The 22,164-nt window shown below is 34.3% G+C and overlaps 1 protein-coding gene across 1 annotated transcript; it reads right to left on the bottom strand.

Moving 5' to 3' along the window:
• Positions 1-1,673: 1,673 nt before the first annotated feature.
• LOC135275232 (uncharacterized protein C12orf50 homolog) lies at positions 1,674-18,499 on the bottom strand. The gene is made up of 10 exons (XM_064376671.1): positions 18,346-18,499; positions 17,258-17,335; positions 17,062-17,175; positions 13,789-13,899; positions 8,412-8,519; positions 6,976-7,092; positions 5,442-5,543; positions 4,992-5,195; positions 3,066-3,158; positions 1,674-1,729 (listed from the first exon to the last, which is right to left on the bottom strand). Exons 1-10 carry the CDS (start codon positions 18,497-18,499, stop codon positions 1,674-1,676), a joined length of 1,137 nt encoding a protein of 378 aa, XP_064232741.1.
• Positions 18,500-22,164: the final 3,665 nt, after the last annotated feature.

Genomic DNA, 22,164 nt, shown 5'->3' with positions numbered 1-22,164 from the left:
CTAGATAACATGGTGAGATCCCATCTCTACCCAAAATTACAAAATTAGTTGGTCATTGTGGCATGAGCCTGTGGTCCCAGTTACTCAGGAGGCTGAGGTGAGAGGGTCACTTGGGCCCAGGATGTCAAGGATGCAGTAAGCTGTGTTCACACCACTGCACTCCAGCCTGGGCAACAGAGCAAGATTCTGTCTCTAAAAAGACACATGTATATGACAAGGAAGGAAATATATCCTGGTGAAAGTTTTAAAGAGATATAAGATTTTTAAAAAGAGATTAAATAGAGACATGACAACCAATTGCAATGAATGATGCTTAATTGGAAATTGGATGAGAAAAAAAAACCAACAATTTTACGGCTGTTGTACCCAACGTTTGGTCCCAAGAACCTACAAGTAGGTTATACTGAATTAGACTACAATTAAACAAGATATACCGAATTAGACTACAATTTAAACAAGATTGTCAGGTGATTTCTGTGCATACTACATTTTGTGGAAACATTGCTATTACAAGCATTATCAGACAAGTAGAAAATTTTGATATAGACTGAATATTAGACATTGTTGATTCTATCAATTCTATCAACATTGATAGAATTCTCTATATATGATAGTCATGTGTGATTATATCGGAGAATGCCCTTGAACTTAGAAGGTACATGCTGAAGTATTTAGCAATGAAGTGTGAGAATATTGGCAACTAACTCCCAAATGGTTCCAAAAAACAAAAATAAAGAAATACGTGTTTGTACATTTTATGCAGATATACAAATACAATCAAGGAAAAAGAGAAAGTAAACGTGACAAAATGTTAATTGGTGAATATAGGTGAAGAACGCATGGCTGTTCACTGAACTATTCTTGTAAATTAAAGAATAGTAAACTATCTTGTAAGTTAAAAAATGTCTCAGAAAGTTGGGGAGGAAACAAAAGTATAATGAAGCATCAGTTTCACTGGTGGTCTAAGTGGTGACTGAGAACTGTTTTGGCTTTTGGTGGTTGTTGTTTTAAGCTCACCAGTTAATTCTAATGTGGAGCCAGAATCGAGAGCATGGGGCTGAGACAAACATCAGATGGGGTACCTGGGCTTCTGAGCTTCATGTAATGTAAGGGAACATGTTTCAGAAAAGAGGGAAATATATATTGAGAAAGAGAAAAGAAACCTTATTTAATGGAAGTACACATAACTCAGAAGTGCTATAATATCTCACTCTATACTGTAAATTAAAAGGGAAAGGGAGTCTTCTACTAAATATGAAGAACTTTAATAGCTTTGAAAAGAAGTCTATGGGGTAGGATGGGATAGAATTAGCCCCTCAGAGGGCAGAAGCCAGATCAGGAGGTCTGATGCATGGTCATTCAAATGACAAAAAGCACTGGAGTATACTTTAAATGTCATGTCTAATTTTTTTGTGAGACGCTTTTAGAGTCAGACAGAACTATGTTTAAAGTCAGAAACTGCCACTTATGAGAAGTTTTATATTGCCTAAGATATTTGGCCTCTACACCTCATTTTCTTTATCTGTTAAGCCAAGAGACTATACCTATTTGGCCAGTTTTTATGATGATTAAATAAAATTAGGCATGAAAAGTGCTCAGTATAGCACTGCCATATGGAGCACGCTTAACAGATTATTCTAGCCCTAACACTGGGTATGTGATTTTCTGATTTCTTATAACTCCACTTCGTTTTTTAAAAGCCGTAATGAAACTGCAAGTTTACACGGTCCTATAAAGCAAGTTGTGGAGGTCTTAAACATGACTAACAAATGTTAAGCCTGAAGAACGAATATTTGAGTTCCTGCTTTTGTTTTTTTGTAGGTTTGGATACTCTTTGGTCCTTGGATGAGAATGGATGCAGTATGTAGTCAGGATAAAGAATCTCCCAACCAACACAAATTATCCCAGGGGCTACCATTCGGTGTGCTGTGGCATTTCCTTAAGCCCTCTCTTTCTTCCCCAGAGAGGAAAGAACTAAGTTGAAGAACTTTTACCCTTATAACCATTATAAATTGTCTTCTTCTTTTCTGAAATATACACACACGCAAATTAGCCTGTGTGTACTGACTCAAATATTCAAGTAAAATATTTATTAAACTATTTAAAAACAATTTATTAGCAAGTGGCTTTTCAAGACTTCAAATAAAAGGCAGGTCATAAATACATAGGCTAGACATTCTAAAGAAAGCTGACCAAAGTTTCGTTTAAAGTGGCCAAATCAGTTGTCAAAGGCATCACTGGACACTGACTGAGAATAAATAATTATCAAATGATTCCATTCAATTGTTCACTACAGAATAAAATGGCAACTAGCCAAGAAAAGATGAGCAATTTCCATGTTCAAGCTAGCTACTGTGTTTGGAACAAAATTTTCTTCAGCAAATTTAAGAAAAAATAAAAAACAGTTTGTCTAAGAGAGTACACTAACCTCTAATGTATACCATAGGAGAAAGAAGAAGTGCCTACCAGGATTGCAAAGAAAGCATGGATTGTACTCAGAAAATGTCTAGGGAATTCTTATGGTAAATATAAACAAAATTATGTTTTCTTAGCATTCTCAATTGGTTTAGCAGCTGTTGGCTTTTAAACTTAGAGATAATAACCAGAGGGATTATGTTGTCTTTTAAAATTCCATGGTTTATAAACATGTAAAGAAAATATCTTGGATGTCCTGTCAGCCTGTACCAGCCAATTTGTCTATGGTAGATATAGCAAAGCCTTAACGTCTTGTGTTAAGACACAGTTTAATGTATTTGCTTTGTAGCACAGCCAAAAATTCATCTAACATATTACATACTTGCTGCAATTACTGTTTGTTGCCCAGGAGAGAACTGTATAAAAACCTGTTCTGGTAACAACGTAAAAATAGGCAAAGAGGAACACAGCAAAACAGTCGAATTAAATTACTAGTAGACATGATAACTACTAAACTCCAAGTAATTAAATGTGCATATATATCTTGACATTTTTATTTATCTTCATGTTTTCTAAAATATTCCTTGCACTTAAAAACTTATTCATTTTCAGAATTGCATAATACATTAAAACCACTTATAAATAGTTACCTGGATATATCTTTTCACTTTTTGAATATGTTTTTGAAGAAGGAATTCGTTTTGGCCAGGCTGAACCATTATATGATGTTGATATATATTTGTCTGAGGGAAAAGAATCCAGGATTAAATATTTTAGAACTTTAAAATCATATTCCAAGGGTGTTTCAAAGTTATAAACATCTCGGGGGGAAGCTATTCTCTAAGGAATTTATTTTACCATTTCAAAGCTAAGGCATCAGGGATACAAGTGAGTTTATTAAGACAATTTAAGTTATAAGTGAACATGGTTACAGATTATTAATTGGCTGTTCAGTGCTTCAAATAAAGATAAGATACAAGAGAGTATGATATCTAAACGTAATAAAAATTTTCACTGCATGGCTTAATCATAGTTTTACATAAGTTCTGCTAGTGTCTGTTTGAGCTTTTATTTAAAAACTGTGAAACTTTGAAGGTACAGCCCAAGTCCTGTGTCCTTCCATGAAGTGACTTCCATGGTTGCACTAAGTAGCATGATGAAGTAGTGAACTCACTATCCCAGACAGCCAAAGCATTTATATCCTGACCTGGTCCTTCAATACTTATTTTTCTCTGACATAGCTACATTTCTAATACTATCTAACAATGTTATATTTGTGTTTTCAAATATTACTATGCAGCTGTATTCTCAAACATGATCCACAATACCAATAATTTGCTTTTCTCTTGTGTTGACATTTGCGCTAATGGTGCAAAAGCAATACAGAGTATAAACTCTGGCACCTTCATACAAATCTAGACATCGACAACTGTTCTAGTACTCACTGTATTCTTCACAGCCATCCACTTGCAGTTAAACAATAATAACAATAAATAAAATAATAATAATAAATAAAATTAAAAGCCAGTTTCACCTAAGAATATTCTGATTTACATATACACATTCCTATATCATTCTAAAGAAAAGAGAAAAATAATTCAAATAATGCAAATGTCTATTTAAATTGTATAGGAAACACCTACTATGTACCCATAAACAACATGTTTATATACACCTACTACGTACTCACAAACACAAAATGTTTATGGGTACATAGTAAGTGTATATAAACATTTTGTGTGGGTACATAGTAAATGTATATAAACATTTTGTTTGTGGGTACATGGTAGGTGTATATATTTCTTAAATTATAAAAGAAACTAAGAAAGATATAGTCTTATGCTTCCGAAAGTACAAAATATTCAGAACTCCACTAATCAGACCATGAACAAGGAAAAATACAAACATGAAATCATACAGAATTGAGCAGCAGTTTGTTAAGTTGAAAGAAATGAAACTCAACTTCAAAAGAGCAAAATCCATCTGAGAAACAGGAAGAAAAAGAGATTTGGTTCTCTTCTCCCTGGTAGCCTTGTACTTCCAGACATATACTATGACTCTGCCTATTACATGATGAAATGACATAGAAGCAATCTATACATGGTGAGAGGGATGAGAGGTTGTCAAAAATATGGCAGTTAATCCCCAAACTAACCCTTTCAGAAAATAATCATGAAGGCCTACAGAAATGGCAAGGCACTAGTCTGACGGTGATAACTGAACAATGTAGTTAATGGAACAAGAAAATGTCAGCCATTTAAAAACAGTCCTCCAGAGTGACATGAAGCTGTCCAGGGGGAACAAAGTGCAGTGCTCTGATAAAAGAAGAAGAAAAACCCTCTAGGGAGGTGCAATGTGAAGTCATTGCACTCACAACGTGAGTTTTCTTCCACATCCCTTAAATCACGTGCAGGAGTGCACATGGAAGAAATCTTCTCACTAGTTTCTATGGTGGTGATGGCCAGGAAAAAGAAGAGGGGAGTAGGTAGCAGTGAAGATTAGCCAAGCCATCAGAAAATTCCATGGGAATGCCAACCACAGACAAAAGTAAATCACATCAAGAAAGGACCTCTCACCTGGACTGACGTTGGGTTTGGGTTCCTTGTTAACATGGACTTCATTGTAGGACCCCTGTGTGGGCCTGCTGCGGGGAGGTGCATTCAACGAGACACTCCTGACGGCATCTCTTTCAACGTGAACATAAGATGCGTTCTCAGTATTTCGATTTTTATTATTGCGATGGTAACTCATTTTATTTTGGGGACCTGGGGTCTGTACTGCTGTAACGAAAGGCAGGAGGGAGTGAGGAATAAAACACAGGCTGGTTTCACACCCATAAATAACATATTGCACTGTAAGTGCTTGATGGCATAATGGAAGCCAAAATAATGAAGTTTAGAGTTGAGTTGACACCTAAAGTAACATCTATGTCACATGACACTAATTTGTTTTTCAGGTAGAAGATATCTGACATTACTCTCTTTTAAAATTACAATTTAGAAATATCAAATGTATGGACACTTTACCTCTCTGCATTCCAGAGCCAGGAAAGTTCTTTGGTTCGTCATAAATCCATTTTCTTTTTTTCACACCTTTAAAATGAGGCTTCCTTGGCTGGACACCATTCACTTAGAAAAGATACAAATTTTACAGTTTCTTTAAGAGATGCTTTTATCTTTGAAATTATTGTGGGTGATAATTACATATCTGTGCATTCACATGTCAAGCAAGAGTAAAAGATAAATGTACTACCCTAATACTTTACTTTTTAGAAAAAAAGGTGAATTATTTTTAAGGGCCAAAAAAATCTATCTTGGAAGTAGACTGATGAGATGACCTTCAATAAGTAGCTTTCCTCAAAGAAAAATACTTTTCTCCAAACGAATGTGTGGATTCTTTTAACGGAACATAAAATTGCATTCAAAATATAATTATAAATATTATTATAATGCTATTATTAAGTAGTTTTAGAATCATTATTTTCAACATGAATCTTTTTGTACTTTTTAGCCAAAACTACTACTTGTTAAGAAGTTGGATTAACGTAAAATACTTTCAGTGAATTTTACCTTTTTCTTTTAAGGACTTAAGTTGGGTGTACAGAGAGTTTAGTCAAGACTAAGTAATCAGAATTTGTAAGTTCTAAGAATATTAAATTTTCACTTTTTATTTGCATATTTTCACATCAAAAATTTTATAGATATTCTCAATTTTTCAGGAATTTCTATGGTACATATCTCCAGAGAATTCTCAAACAATTTTGTAGAGGGGGCATTCTGTCGCTTCACTGTGCGGGGCTTCTGAAAATCACAAGTGACCACTGCACAGAGAAACTGATCACCAAATGTGCAGTGTAGATTATACTAGTTTTCTACAGTAGACTAATACATCTTTCTGTGCTCTCTCAGTTTAAGCTTTAAGCCCTCAATAAAGATCTGATTCACTGTCCCTTCCTCAAACATCATGGCCCTGCCCTACTCCCAGGCTGCCAGTCCAATGATTTGGAATCCATATTTTTAACAAGAGCTACTAAACTGGGCTTCTTGGAGGCAAATCACAATTATTCCTATCAGTGTCAGGCTGCGATCCAAGAATATTTTAGGGGTTCAATACATAAAATAAGGAACAAAAGAAAGAAGGGAAGGGATCAGGAAGATTCACAAGTCTTCACTGTATCAAGAGAAGTAGCTCATTGAACTGAATGTCAAGGAGAAGCCAAACTAATAAAAAATAATCCAAAATGTCATAAAAAGCTGTCAATGCATTATTCCACTATGGGTGAAATTTAAAATGTTATGCTAGTGAATCTTCCAAAAAGGTAGCATATTATTAATTTTAAGACCCAAATTTAAACTAGTGGGAAAGCATATAATGCACTAGGACCTACATCACAGTTCATTGTCAGTTAGTGGAGGATATTGTATCTTTAATTCTTAGTACTGAATAATTTTGAAACCTTTTTTTCCTTTCTTTTTAAAAATTCTGTTTCAAATAACCAATACAAATCCATGGCAAGACAAATATACCTAAGGCCAAAAAGTGATAGAGCTAATGTCTTACTTGAAGAGGGATCCTCTCTGCACTTCATATTGATATTCTCAGTAGCATTTAATACATGCGTTGTAAGTACTAGTCGGGTAGTTAGGGAATGCTTTGGATGAGCACTGTCCTTGTTATCTTTTAAAGGAAATTAAGAAAATAAAACGTCAATATTAGTTTTAAAAACAATTTCAGTTAGTATTTCACTATTCAAACATTACATGATGGGAACAGTTCTTTAAAATGATATATATGTTTATTAATTGTGAGGAAAGCATCATTAACATTCCCTAGTTGCCACATGGATTTCCAAATGTCATCAGTAACAAAATAAAACTCTGAAAGTATAGCCATTATTTTCAATATGTAAATAAAAAAATGGGGCAATATTTTTAATATCTCCATACAAAAGTTTTAAAAGGTTTTAAATTTTTATGTTGAATGGTCCCATTTAAGTTGGGGTTCTGAACATATTTTAAATGTAACAACTTTAACTTGTCATATGCTTTGAAGCAGAACTAACTTCTTGTTACATGCTTTGGAGCAGAACTCCTTGGTAGGGCTTTCCACAATGATGAAAATGTTCTAAATCTGTGCTGTTCAATATGGCAGCCATTAGCCTCCTGTGACTACTGAGTACATGGAATGTGGCTAGTGCCAATGAAAAACTGATTTTTTATTTTATTCAACTTTAACTTAAACAGTCATACCTAGCTGGCAGCTACTGTATTAGTATAGCTTTAAGAGTTTCTTTGATGGATTGGGCAAAACCTTTCCATCTTTATGTGATAAAATGAGAGAAAGATTTACAATTTTCCGCAGAAATAATTCGATCACTAGTTCCCTTTCTTATGCTTGAGAATATTTAATGGTAGAGATAGTAGATAAAATGGGTTTGCATTTTGATTGAGGGTATGTGAAGCTCCCTAATTACAGGACAGCTGTATTTTTAGTCTGTGACTGAGGGGCACTCAGCAGAGAGACACCACATGGTGGATTCTAAGCACAGTTAAAGGTAGTGTAAAACTATAGTGGATATATTTTATCACATGTCTTGATTATTCACAGACTAGGGTTAGCAACAAGTATAAAATATACAAGTCTTTTCAAGATTAAACTCTTTAAAATTTTCAAAATATTTTCTAAGAAAATTCATTTACACTGATATTATATATTAAAGCACTTGGTATTACCATTTAAGAGAGCCAGTAACTTTAGAACTAGCAATACTCCTAGAAATGATACAGTTCAACAGGCTATTTTTCAGATAAGGAAAAATTGTCATGGTCATACAATTATGGACAGAGCCAGGACTGGAACCTTAGAGCTCTTGATTCCTATTCAGTGTATATGTGGATTTATTACCATTCCTCTTATACTGGTTTTTATAACGAGCAACCTTATCTTTAACTCGTCTAGCCAAATTACAAATGAATCAAAATTATAGAATTCATTACCTTTAGCATTTGAACATTTTGATATGGTGATTTCTTTGTCTTTCATGAAAGCTTCCTTTTTCTTCCTTCCAAGAAACATGTTCCTCTGTGGAACGTAACAGTCACCTCCTATGACAAAACCTTTCTGTCAGTGGCAATGATGGCAGAAACTGATACAAACTACCTTTCAATACAGGAATATTTTCTACAACACCCCGTTTGTCCACCTTTGTTTGGACACTTCTCTGTGATACCATACCTGTCTCCATACATTTATATGTTTAGATTAATATATGTGGATCTATATATATGTATATGAATACACAGTATGTAAACTTACATATACATAATTGCAAGAAAATTCACAGAGTCAACAAAGTTTTCCTTAATTTATAATCATCTTTAGTCCCACCCTTTAGAGATACTCAAAGTAAATGTAATTTATCTTCCATATAAAATCTTCAGAACTCTTAAAGCAGTTTTCATGTTTCCCCAAGGTCTTCTATTTTCCAGGATAAATATTCATAGTTGCTTTAAATATTACATACAAAATTCCAAATTCCTTTACCGTACAAGTGACCTTTTCTTAGCATAAAATTTTATGTCAGCCGGAGGCGGTGGCTCACGCCAGTAATCCCAGCACTTTGGGAAGCCGAGGAGGGTGGATCATGAGGTCAAGAGATCGAGACCATCCTGGTCAACATGGTGAAACCCCGTCTCTACTATAAATACAAAAAATTAGCTGGGCATGGTGGCGCGTGCCTGTAATCCCAGCTACTCAGGAGGCTGAGGCAGGAGAATTGCCTGAACCCAGGAGGCGGAGGTTGCGGTGAGCCGAGATCGTGCCATTGCACTCCAGCCTGGGTAACAAGAGCGAAACTCCGTCTCAAAAGGAAAAAAAAAAAAAAAAAGTGTATATATATATGTGTGTGTGTGTGTGTGTGTGTGTGTGTGTGTCAAATAACCTTATTTAAAAATGACACCCAAATGTGAACTAAGTTGTGGAGAAATCAGCGAAACTAGTATAATAATATTTGCCATTCATGGAGTAATTTTCTAGGTATCAGACCCGCTACTGAGAACTTTAAATCTCATTTAATTATCTTTCCATACTACTTCTAATAATCCAATGTGAGTTTACCGTCTAGTGAAAACTCCTAAATTGTTGTGAAACATTTGGCCAAAACACCCACTATATCTTCCCCTCACAAACTCCATCATGTTGGGTTTCCCCAACTCAAAGAAAAGCCACCATTTAATGTTGTGTAACTAAATGTAAGAAGGTATGCTTCTTATTGTTTGAGATTACACTGTAAGATATGGTTAATTGTTCCAAGAAATTAACTTTCAATTAACTGTAAATTTTATAAATATGTCTACATTCACCCAGTCATTCAATGCATTTAAACATATCATCATTTATTCTGCAAGTATTTACTGAGTACACATAATGTGCCAGGCATTCTACTACAGATATTTATCTATAGCGATTGATTATATACAGTTCCTGGCCTCAAGGAGCTTACACAAAAACAGTGATGAAAACGTTAAAAAAAAAAAATTTGGTTTCTGCCATGACAAAAATGGCTTTTATCAGAATAACTTTCATCCCAAAATCAATTATGAAATGCCAAAACACATTGATTGGAAAACAACCCAACGCATGCTCGTGTCATCCCTGAGAGCAATGGAGGGACACAGAGTCAATTGTACGTTCACATTCACCCTGGTTTTCTTCCCTGAAGGCGTTACACTCCACACTCACTACAGATTTCTCACTGAAAGCATGTCTAGTTCATCATGTAAGGAAAGAACAAGCAGAAAGTGACACCAAGGAGGTAAAAAAGAGCCAAAAGTCTGGGACTGTCTAATTGGCTTGAACTTGAGGGGGGAAATGAAAAAGGAAGAACAACAAAGAAGTTCCCCTGAAATAGGCATAAAACTAAAACTCCCTTTAGGTCATTACCCGACTCCCACATTTTTCATGCACACAATGGAACCCTAGGATTTCAGCAAAACAGCATCTGGGAGGTTAAAAACTGGTCAGAGATTTCAGCATCTACATACAGCTCGGGAGGTAAAATTTGGCACAGAAGCCTCACCAGAGTAGAGATATCTTGGTGAACACCCCATGTCTCAGTTGATAACCCAGTAAAGCAATGCTGTAGGGGTGAGGGTCATATCCTAGGAATGAGGACTATACCTTCAAAGAAATGAAAATTAACGTATCACCCCTAATAAAGCCCAAAACCAGTCCTTCACAGAATTAAGGTGGCCAGCTGATAGTCTAGCTGCCTGCCAGAAGGAAAGTTTCTTTCTTAAAAAACAACATCATTCATACACCATGTAATTTTTATCTATAATGTTCAGTAGCAAATAAAATATCAGAAAGGCATAGTAAGACAGAACAAATGAGCAAAAACCTGAGGAAAATGAGAGATATCCCAGTGTTATCAAACAAGAAGTTGGAAAAAATAACAGAAACATTATCAAAATAGAGAACTGATAGAGAATTTAAGTAGAAAATCAATAAAAAGGTCAAACAAATTTAGAATTTAAAATATGGATTGAAGAGAAGAGAGGAAGAGAATTAGTGAACAGGACAGTAGGTTGGCAGAAAGTATCCAGATTTACCTAGAGAAATCAATAAGAGAAAAAAACACATTTAAGATGGACTAGAGACTTAAAAACGCACCAGACAAAAGAGAAAGTCAAAATGGCCAATGAGTTTATGAAAAGGTGCTCAACATTATGAGTCATCAGGGAAATACAAATTAAAACTACAAAGATGTGCCACTAGCCCCCCACCAGAAAGGCTAAAGTTAAAGGACTGAAAATTCTCATTGTGGGTTAGGATACAGAGCAAGCTTATCTCAAAGAAAAGGAGGGCTTATGGCCTTTAGAAGACATGTGCAAGAAGGAATGTTAACAATAGTCCCACACTGGAAATATTGTTCATCATAATCTCAGTATCGATACTCATGGTGCTTTCGTGTGTTGTTTTTTGTTTGTTTATTTGTTTACAAACGTATAAAGAGTGGTGAAAACTTTGAGTTGTTAGACCCACACATTTCTAGCTGAGGTCTAACAATGCTCATTTCAGTTCATACAGAGATGACCAGAGAATGGCTGGAGACAGGAGGGGGCAGCACAGCACAGTGCAAGAAGCTCTGACTCTGGGGAGAGGTGGAAGGGATCTTAATCCAAGTTCTGAGGCTTGTCGGTGGGGGAACCTCAGGAGAGTCACTTAACACTTCTTAACTTTGTTTTCTCTTTTGTAATATAAAGAAAACAATATACCAGGATGAGTAATTTCTACGATTTAAGATTATAATCTCTGTGAGATGTATGTATATGTGTGTGTGTACGTATTTCCCCAAGGAGCAATGATTCAGTGTTTGCTAATTCAGGGTTCATGTCAGCTTTATGGAACGTAGCTACCAGGAATAACAAGAATCAATCGTGTGTGGGTTTGTGTGTGTATCAACTGTGTGTATATGTATAGACTATATACAGAGAAGAAATGCCCATGTTTTCATATATACATACATATATATAGTATACATCTTATATATAGATATGTGTGTATATATGTGGCATATATCTATCTGTCTGTAGATATTTACAGCAATATAAAAAGGCTACTGCTACAATCAACAGCATGGTCAGTCTCATAAAAAGAGCATTAAGTAAAAGAATCCAAACTAAAAGAGTTCAAACTGCATAATTCCAGTTATATAAATGCCAAAAAGTGCAAAATTAGCCTATAGTAAGAGTGAGCAGGGTAGTGGTTACCATTGGGAGAAGACTACTGACTTGGAGGGAAGGAGCCATCTGGAGTACCATAAATGTGGTTATATTGATACATACACACGTAAAATTTTAACAAGCTATTCACTCCAGATCTGTGAACTTTATTAAAGTGTATAACACATTAAAATAAAACTAAGACAATACCTCAAGTATTTTTCTTGAAATTGAACACTAACTCATTAATTATAATTTCAATTTTTGATCACCTTCATTTCAAAGATGTCTTATGAATACAGGGGTCTGAATATGTTTAGATATATCTATCATATACATATACCCAGAAGATTCTTTTATCTAGTGACACAGAGAACAGTATGATGCCTGGAAAATCAATAAGCCTAACTATGCCAGAATCTAGAATGCCAGATGATGGAATTCTTGTAACATCCTTTTGGTATGGTTGTTCAACCAGTTTATGATAGTAATTTATAACGATATTACAGTAATAAACTGGTTGAACAACCACACCAAAAGGATGGTAGATAGACTAATGACTGTATAATGACATTCTCACATTTTCTAACACCCAACAAAGTAGGGAATATATTACTAATGTCACAATGTGAAGGAAAGTTTACTTTTATATGAAGTCATTAGTTTATCAATGGTTGAAAATAACTTTTGATTAACCAGAAGGCAATTGGATTTAATAATATTTCAACAAAATGTCCAATTAGAATTGCTCAGGTTAAGTGGATCCCACTTATACAGGTTATATAGACAGTGGGAACTCCGATGGGAGAAACTAGCAGTGTTTCTAATTTGCAGCTAAACTGATTACTTCAAGGCAACTAAACAATGCCAGCTAGACTAAAATGCTGCAGATATAAGAAGAAAGAATCAAATTACTTTAGCACCAGAAGAAAAAAGAAAAAAGCATACACAGAAGAAAATGGCTGACACCAGGACAGCAGAAAGTATCACCAATATGCCTAAGATATACTGGTCCTTACTGACACCTGCTCTCAACTCCCTTCCTGATCTTCATGCACATTGTTCCCACCAGTCACACCTTTCAATCTCCCCACAAACTCTCTCTATATTTTTAAAACAAATGCCTGGAATTTTCAGTCAAAGGATTGATTTTCCAACATGTTTATGCTAAAAAGCAGTTCCAAAATATTTAAGCTATAATACACAGTTAGAATGTGATGTGTTGGCACACATGATATATATTTGAATACAGCTGCTTTAAAGCAGACTTACTCAAATGACTTATTAAGTGCCTCTTTCATTTACAGCTCTGTTATAGTATATTACAGCACATACATGACACCTAAATTCATTACAGTCTGGAGTCGAGCCTACACACACACACACACACACACACACACACACAGGCACACACACATCAGGTTTCTCATTAAAATATGGAAAATGGAATGTCTTACACACTGAACACAAATTCACGCAAGGTATTTGGTAGACATTTTAGTCTCTGAAAGCATCTGATTTTGTAATGTACCTCCAACTCCCTGTGTTAACCATGACATGGTCAAAAAAAGAAAAATTAGTTGTAAAAGATAAAATTCAGACATTTATTATGTGGTGATAGATTCAGTCAATCAGTAATAAATTAACTCACCTCCATTTTCAGAAGCAGCAATGTCAGTCCCTGGTTTCCTTTGCAATGATGTTTTTATTTCATCTTGTCTTTCATATTGGCTAAATTTTGTCGGAACTGTAAGACTATCTCCTAGAAATAAGAAGAAGAAAAAGTCACTCCAGAAATTATTAGATGCTTAAATAAGAAATTTATGGTAGAATTCATGATGAAAGTAAAAAAGCTTTCAAGTTAATGCGAGTGTTGTTTGAACAGTGATCTATTAAACAATAAATTAATAAATATATGAGTTTTAAATTCTGTAATTGTCAACAAAGAAGTGAGTATATTCTCCTATTTGGATTATTTATTCAATGGCAATTAAAAAATTTAAGCTATCTAACACTATTGTATGTATTTAGTCAACACTAAACATATGGATATGTTTCTCATATACTGAATTTTGTAATATTGCTTTTGATTTTATCTGTTCACCATGAACAATCAGATAAAATGTATTAACACTACAAAATGCTAATTACACTGATAAATAATACTCTCGGCTTTCCTCATGCACTTCTAGATAATTTTATTCTAAAATAAACAGAAGCAGAATAAAAGAGACATGACAACCTAATGCAATGTGTGATTATGGATTGAATCCTAGACCAGGGGATAACATTAATTTTACTATAAAGAACATTAATGGTATAATTGGTAAAATTTATGGGAAAAGAAGGTTGTGAATGATATTGTTTTCAGTGGTAATTTTCTGATTTTTACATTTATACTACAGTTACGTAAAAGCAAAGCGATATCATTTCTATAACTTATTCTCTTAAACAGTTCAGAAAATTATAATTGTATATTTAGAGAGAGTGAAAATTCAAATATGGTAAAAGATAAAATTCAGACATTTATTATGTGGTGATAGATTCAGTCAATCAGTAATATATTAACTCACCTCCATTTTCAGAAGCAGCAATGTCAGTCCCTGGTTTCCTTTGCAATGATGTTTTTATTTCATCTTGTCTTTCATATTGGCTAAATTTTGTCGGAACTGTAAGACTATCTTCTAGAAATAAGAAGAAGAAAAAGTCACTCCAGAAATTATTAGATGCTTAAATAAGAAATTTATGGTAGAATTCATGATGAAAGTAAAAAAGCTTTCAAGTTAATGCGAGTGTTGTTTGAACAGTGATCTAATAAACAATAAATTAATAAATATATGAGTTTTAAATTCTGTAATTGTCAACAAAGAAGTGAGTATAGGCCGGGCGCGGTGGCTCAAGCCTGTAATCCCAGCACTTTGGGAGGCCGAGGCGGGTGGATCACGAGGTCAGGAGATCAAGACCATCCTGGTCAACATGGTGAAACCCCGTCTCTACTAAAAATACAAAAATTAGCTGGGCACGGTGGCGCGTGCCTGTAAACCCAGCTACTCAGGAGGCTGAGGCAGGAGAATTCCCTGAACCCAGGAGGCGGAGGTTGCGGTGAGCCGAGATCGCGCCATTGCACTCCAACCTGGGTAACTAGAGCGAAACTCCGTCTCAAAAAAAAAAAAAAAAAAAAAAAAAAAAGAAGTGAGTATATTCTCCTATTTGGATTATTTATTCAATGGCAATTAAAAAATTTAAGCTATCTAACACTATTGTATGTATTTAGTCAACACTAAACATATGGATATGTTTCTCATATACTGAATTTTGTAATATTGCTTTTGATTTTATCTGTTCACCATGAACAATCACATAAAATGTATTAACACTACAAAATGCTAATTACACTGATAAATAATACTCTCGGCTTTCCTCATGCACTTCTAGATAATTTTATTCTAAAATAAACAGAAGCAGAATAAAAGAGACATGACAACCTAATGCAATGTGTGATTATGGATTGAATCCTAGACCAGGGGATAACATTAATTTTACTATAAAGAACATTAATGGTATAATTGGTAAAATTTATGGGAAAAGAAGGTTGTGAATGATATTGTTTTCAGTGGTAATTTTCTGATTTTTACATTTATACTACAGTTATGTAAAAGCAAAGCGATATCATTTCTATAACTTATTCTCTTAAACAGTTCAGAAAATTATAATTGTATATTTAGAGAGAGTGAAAATTCAAATATGGTAAAATGCTAATATTTGAAGGAAATCTAGGTGAAGGGTATATAGGAATTAACTGAAGCTATTTAAAAATAAAAGCCTTGAAAGCATAATACAAAGCAAAAGTACATACAATAGTCTTCATAATATGCCATCTTTTTTTTTTTTTTTTTTTTTTTTTGAGACAGAGTTTCGCTCTTGTTACCCAGGCTGGAGTGCAATGGCGGGATCTCGGCTCACCGCAACCTCCGCCTCCTGGGTTCAGGCAATTCTCCTGCCTCAGCCTCCTGAGTAGCTGGGATTACAGGCACGGGCCACTATGCCCACCTAATTTTTTGTATTTTTAGTAGAGACGGGGTTTCACCATGTTGACCAGGATGGTCTTGATCTCTTGACCTCGTGGTCCACCCGCCTCGGCCTCCCAAAGTGCTGGGATTACAGGCTTGAGCCACTGCGCCCGGTCAATATGCCATCTTTAATGTTCATTGTTAACTAATTTTTTTCTTTTGTTTTTATTTCCTTCTGTTTTTTCTCCTCTGAGTAGTGCAGCCTTGCAATCTGTCCTTCCCTATATGGCTCCCAAGTCTTGCAGACTCTTCTCCATCTGATGGTGTGTTGCTGCCACCTACCGCCACACGTTTGAATAGTTCGCTACAAACAGACTTGCACAGGATCTTGTGGATGTTCATCCACAATAAATCAGATTCTCCAAAAGTAAGCGCCATAAAACACAGAGACGTTGATTTGTCCTCCAGCACGGACCCTGAAATAGCCTTGTCCACAGAAGACTCTCATTCAATGACCAAATAATCTTTGTCCTGCCGCTAGCGTCATTCTGTGATCTCTTCTTCTTGGGCTAGGCTTACTTTTCTATTCAGAAAAAAAAATCTAGACCTCTTTCACAGGGGTGATTTATCTCAAAGACAAATAAAATGGTAAAAGCAAATTATTTACAGGATTACCCCATGGAGTGTGTAGTGTCATGTGTGTTATGAAGTCTATTCATTCTGTCATTTCTCTAGGATAACATAACCCCATTAATAGCAGCTTTGGGTCATCCAATACAAACACTTTTTTCTAGCTCTCAATTACAATGTATTATTTATCACTTTATTCTTCTGTACATCATACTAAATAATTCAGTCTATCACACCAAGTATCTCTTATATATCACTATGAATGCTACCTTTTCATTTCTTACCGTTTTGCAATTCACTGCCACTTTCCAACGTCTTTTCTGACTCTTTCTCTGATATACGGGCCACACTTTTCGAGGATGAAATACCTGGAGGAGTATGAAATCTGTAGTATTCTCCTAATCGACCATAAGAAAAGTAATAGTTAGTATATTGATCACATCAAGTATTATAAAATACAAAAAATGTTTGATTTCTTACCAGATTTATGACACATCTCCACAATTGCTCTTTTTTCTTCAATTTCTTCAGGAGTCATTGTCCATAAACTAGAAGCATCTATAGGATACATTTTTAAAATTAAATTTTCCCAAAGCCAAATAATCTGAAAATTTATAAACTAGAAAGAAAAACCCCAAATACTGTTTTCATGGATAGATTATGTTTTTATATGTTTAAAGTCAATAATTTTACATACTAGTAATAGTTTCAAGTTGCTACATTTTAAGTATTAAAGAGGATCAGTCAAGAGAAAAGAAAGGACTATGTAATATGTACTTTGAAATGAGATGCTGAATGTATAGACTCAATGTTGAGATGGTGTATGTTTATTTGGAGGTTGATGTAGGCATGAGAGACATGGAGCTGCAGCACACAGAAACAGTAATAAGTAGCTCTGTGTATTCCTAAGCACAGAAACTATGGTGGCCTGTGACCCACAGAAGGACACATTCCAGCACAAAGACAGAGTGAGAGTTTATTTTTCTTCATGTTTATCTTGTATATACATACCTTCTGGCACCACTGTGCTGGGTGGACATGGGAGGCAGAGGATGAACAAAACTGCAAAAACCTGGATTCTAAACTTGTTCATACTCTTGTGAGGATGACCTAGAATAATGCAGATGACAGTGCTTTATAGATTATTAACTATTACATAGACCTCTGTAACTCAAGGATTAAATGTGAAGCTAATATATTATTAATACATATGTATATAAATAGAAACATGTGCATCAATGTGGTTTAGAAACAATTTATATAAAAAATGGAACTTATTAGTATCTCTCTATATATACTAATATATACATCTGTATATATTTAAGCATCAGATATGTCTCCCAACCATCACACAACAAAAAATTTCCAATCCAAATGATCATAAATATGTTAGACATAGAACAAATTAGAACATAACGAATTAAATTTGTTTAATACAATTCAAGTAATGTTCTCAGCAAAATCTGCCTTATATATTTCATCATAAATCTCTATACTTAAACATATATGTAGAAAATGTCGCGAGGTTTCTGAATGCTCATTATAAACCTGAGAAAAGGTCTACTAACCATTTTGTTTATCTATTTCCTCTTCTTCCTCAAAATTGGTTTTTAAAACTAAAGGACCGTGGATGGGTCGTGATATATTGTCCTGAGGTTTCAAAGGTTTCTGATTCTGGGTCTGGAGTGGAATTCCTTCCAGACTTTCTTTCTGTAGTGTCATATCTGCACAGAAAATGCAACATTTTAGTCCATTAAAGATAAATGTGATGATAAGTATATTCAATAATCAATCAGTGCCCTCCTAATTAACTATATATTATTTTACAACATGTATAATAATAATGCATTAATAGATTGTGTTTCTACGCATTAGCAATGAACAAACTGAAAATGAAATGAAAAATAATCCCACTTACAATAGCATCAAAGAGGAAAAATATTTAGGAATTAATTTTAAGATGTGCAAAATTTATATTCTGAAAAGATTGTTGAAAGAAGAAAAAAATGTTGTTGAAGGAAGTTCCAGAAATGTTGAAATGGAAAAATATCCTTGTGTATGGATTGATTTGTTGTTGGTATGGCAATATTTTCCAAATTAATCTATGGGTTCAATACAACCCTTATCAAAATCCCAACAGAATTCTTTGCAAAAATTGAGAAGCTGATTCTAAAATTTATATGGACATTACTACAAAACTAAAGTAATCAAGACTATCCGAACTAGCATAAAAACAAAAATAGGTCTACGTATCATTGGAATAGAATTGCAAGACCAGCAATAAACCTTTATATGAATCAATTTATGCTCAATTGGTTTTCATCAAGGGTACATAGACCATTCAATGGAGAAAGAATAGTATTTTCAACAAATGGTGCTGGGACAACTACATAGCCACATGCAAAGTAATTAAGGTGCACAACTTCATCACATTATAAACAAAAATTAATGCAAAGTAGATCTAAGAACAAAATCCAGGAGCTGAAGCTATAAAACTCTTGGAAGAATCCTTAGGTTATACAAAGCTTTCTTAGATATGACATCAAAAGGATAAGCAATCATTGAAAAATAGCCAGCCCCCTGGCACATGGAGGTGAGCCACGAGAGCACCTGTCAACAAGGCCTAGATTTTGCTGAAAAGCAGAAAAGCAGTTCCCAGCCCTCTCGGCCAGAGAGTGAAGAGACACTCAGAACCCCAAGGTGATGCAGAAAGAATGAGTAAGATCCAGCCTGGGCAACATGGCAAAACCCTATCTCTACAAAAAATACAGAAGTTAGTCAGGTGTGATGGTGCACACCTGTAGTCCCAACCACTCAGAAGGCTGAGGTGGAAGCATCACTTGAACCCCAGAGGTTGAAGTTGCACTTAGCCAAGATCATCCCACTGCACTCTAGCCTGAGCAACAGAGCAAGACTCTGTTTCAAAACAAAACCAAAACCAAATGAGATATCACTTCATACTACAGTGATTGCAATTAGTACTTTTTTTTTTATTAAAAAGACAATAACAAGTGTTGACAAGGATGTGAAGAAACTGGAATCTTCATACATTGCAGTTGGGAATGTAAAATGTTGCAACTACTTTAGAAAACAATTTGACAGTTCCTCAAAAGGCTGAACATGGAGTCATCATAAGTCCCATCTATTCCATTTTCAGCTACATACAAAGGGGTGTAAAAATATATGTCCATATTGTACAAATGTTCATTTGTACACAAATGTTTATATCAACGTTATTTATAACAGTCAAAAAGTGGAAACAACCTAAATTTCCATTCTCTGATAAATGGATAGATAAAATGTGGCATATTCAGACAATGGAGTGCTATTAGGCTATAAAAAGTAATAGAGTACTGCTGCATGTGAGAGCATGGATGAATTTTGAAAACACACTAAGTGAAAGAAGTAATTCACAAAACAATAATGTATGATTCCATTTATATAACATAACAAAAATCTATTTGTAGAAACAAGAAGGAAATTAGTGACCGTGTAGGTTTCAGGAGTTGGGAAGAAATGAGGAGTAACTCTTAACGGGTGTGGATTTCTTTTTTGGCGTGATCCAATGTTCCAAAATGGAATATTGTTCTTTGATCCATTTTGAGTTAATTTTTGTAATGTGATGCAGTTGTGCTACTTAATTACTTTGCATGTAGCTATCTAGTTGTCTTCGCACCATTTGTTGAAAATACTATTATTTTCCCCATTGAATGGCCTATGTACTCCTGTTGGAAATCAATTGAACATAAACTGATTCATATAAAAGTTTATTTCTTGTCTTATAATCCTGTCCCAATGGCATATAGATCCATTTTTATGCCAGTGAAAATAGTCTTGATTACTTCAGTTTTGTGGTAACTTGTAGATTTTGAAATCAGGAAGTGTAAGTCCTCCAAATTTGGTTTCCATTTTCATCATTTTTTTCACTATTCTGGACCCCTTAAATTTCCATATAAATTTTAGAATCAGCTTCTCAGTTTCTGAAAATAAGTCCATTGGGATTTTGATAAGGTCTGCATTGAACCTATGGATCAATTTGGAGAACACTGGCATATCGACTACAAAGTCAATCTATGAACAAGCATAGCTCCATTTTTCAAGGTTTTCTTTAATTTCTTTCAACAATCTTTTGTAGTTTTCAGAATACGAACTTTGCACATCTTATGTTAAGTTAATTTATCAGTATTTTTTCCTTTTCGAAGCTATTATAAGTGGGATTTTTTCATTTTATTTTCAGTTTGTCCATTGCTACTGTAAAGAGACACAATCCATTATTGTATATTATTATTGCACCCTGCAAAGTTGCTAAACTTATTTTTAATAATTTTTAGATTTGCAGAATTTTTAAATAAAAGATCATGCTGTATCCAAATAGAGACAATGTTGCATCTTTCTTTCCAATCCGGAAGCCTTTTAACTGATTATATTGCAACAATTCCCTGTCTTGACTATAAATGATAATGATGAGCATCCTTGTCTTTTTCCCGATCTTAGGGGTAAGCTTTCAGTATTTCAGCGAGTACGATGTCAGCTGTGGATTTTAAGTTTTTTTCTGTTTCTAGTTTGTGGAATATTTTGTGTAATGTATGTGTGTCAACTTTTATCAACTGCTTTTTATTCATCTGTTAAGATGATCGTGTGTCTTTTACTCTTTATTATATTATCATGGTTTATTATTATTATTATTATTAAGGAAATTTATTTTGGGAAGTTAAATTAACCTTGTTTCTGGGTTAATCTCACTTGGTTATGGAATATAATCCCATTTTAAAGCTGTCAGATTTAGTGTAATTGAATTTTGTTGAGTATTTTTCAGTGACTGTATTCATAGAAAAAGCTGGGTCGGTAGTTTTCTTGTAATGTCTACGAACATCTCGTAGACATGAGTTGGAAAGCATTCCTTCATCTTTTGCATTTTTGAAAGAATTTGTGACAAATTGGTACTAATTCTTCTTTAAATTTTTGTTATAATTCAATATTGAAGCCATCTGAGCCCGATTTTAATTGTGGCAATGTTTTTAAATACTTAATCAATCTCTTTATTCCTATAGAGGTATTCAAATATTTTCCTTTTTTCTAGAGTCAGTGTTGGTAGTTTGTGTCTTCTAGAAAGGTTTCTATTTTATCTAAGTTATCTAATTTGTTGAAATATAGTTGTCCACAGTATTGCCTTTTAATTCTTTTTATTTTCATAGTATTAGGAGTGATGTCTCATCTTTCATTCCTGATTTTAGTCATTTCAGCCTATCTCTCCTTTTCTTGGTCAGTCAAGTTAAAGATTTTTAATTTTCCTGATTTTATCAAAGAACCAACTTTTGCTTTCCCTGACTTTCTCTATTGGTTTTCTTTATTTATATTCTCTAGTTCATTAATTTCTGCTTTAGTTT

Source organism: Aotus nancymaae, unplaced genomic scaffold (genome assembly GCF_030222135.1).
Source record: "Aotus nancymaae isolate 86718 unplaced genomic scaffold, 86718_ANA_hifiasm-v0.15.2.pri h1tg000016l, whole genome shotgun sequence".
NCBI lineage: Eukaryota > Metazoa > Chordata > Mammalia > Primates > Aotidae > Aotus > Aotus nancymaae.
This window is presented reverse-complemented; position numbering and strand designations above follow the sequence as displayed.

Excerpts from the sequence above, each read along its gene's own strand:
- LOC135275232 (XM_064376671.1), bottom strand. The coding sequence starts at position 18,499 with ATGACACTACAGAAAGAAAGTCTGGAAGGAATTCCACTCCAGACCCAG. Across the intron at positions 17,336-18,345 it reads GGAAATAGATAAACAAAATG|ATGCTTCTAGTTTATGGACA; the intron begins GTTAGTAGACCT and ends TGTATCCTATAG. Across the intron at positions 8,520-13,788 it reads TGCTGCTTCTGAAAATGGAG|GAGGTGACTGTTACGTTCCA; the intron begins GTGAGTTAATTT and ends GTTTTGTCATAG.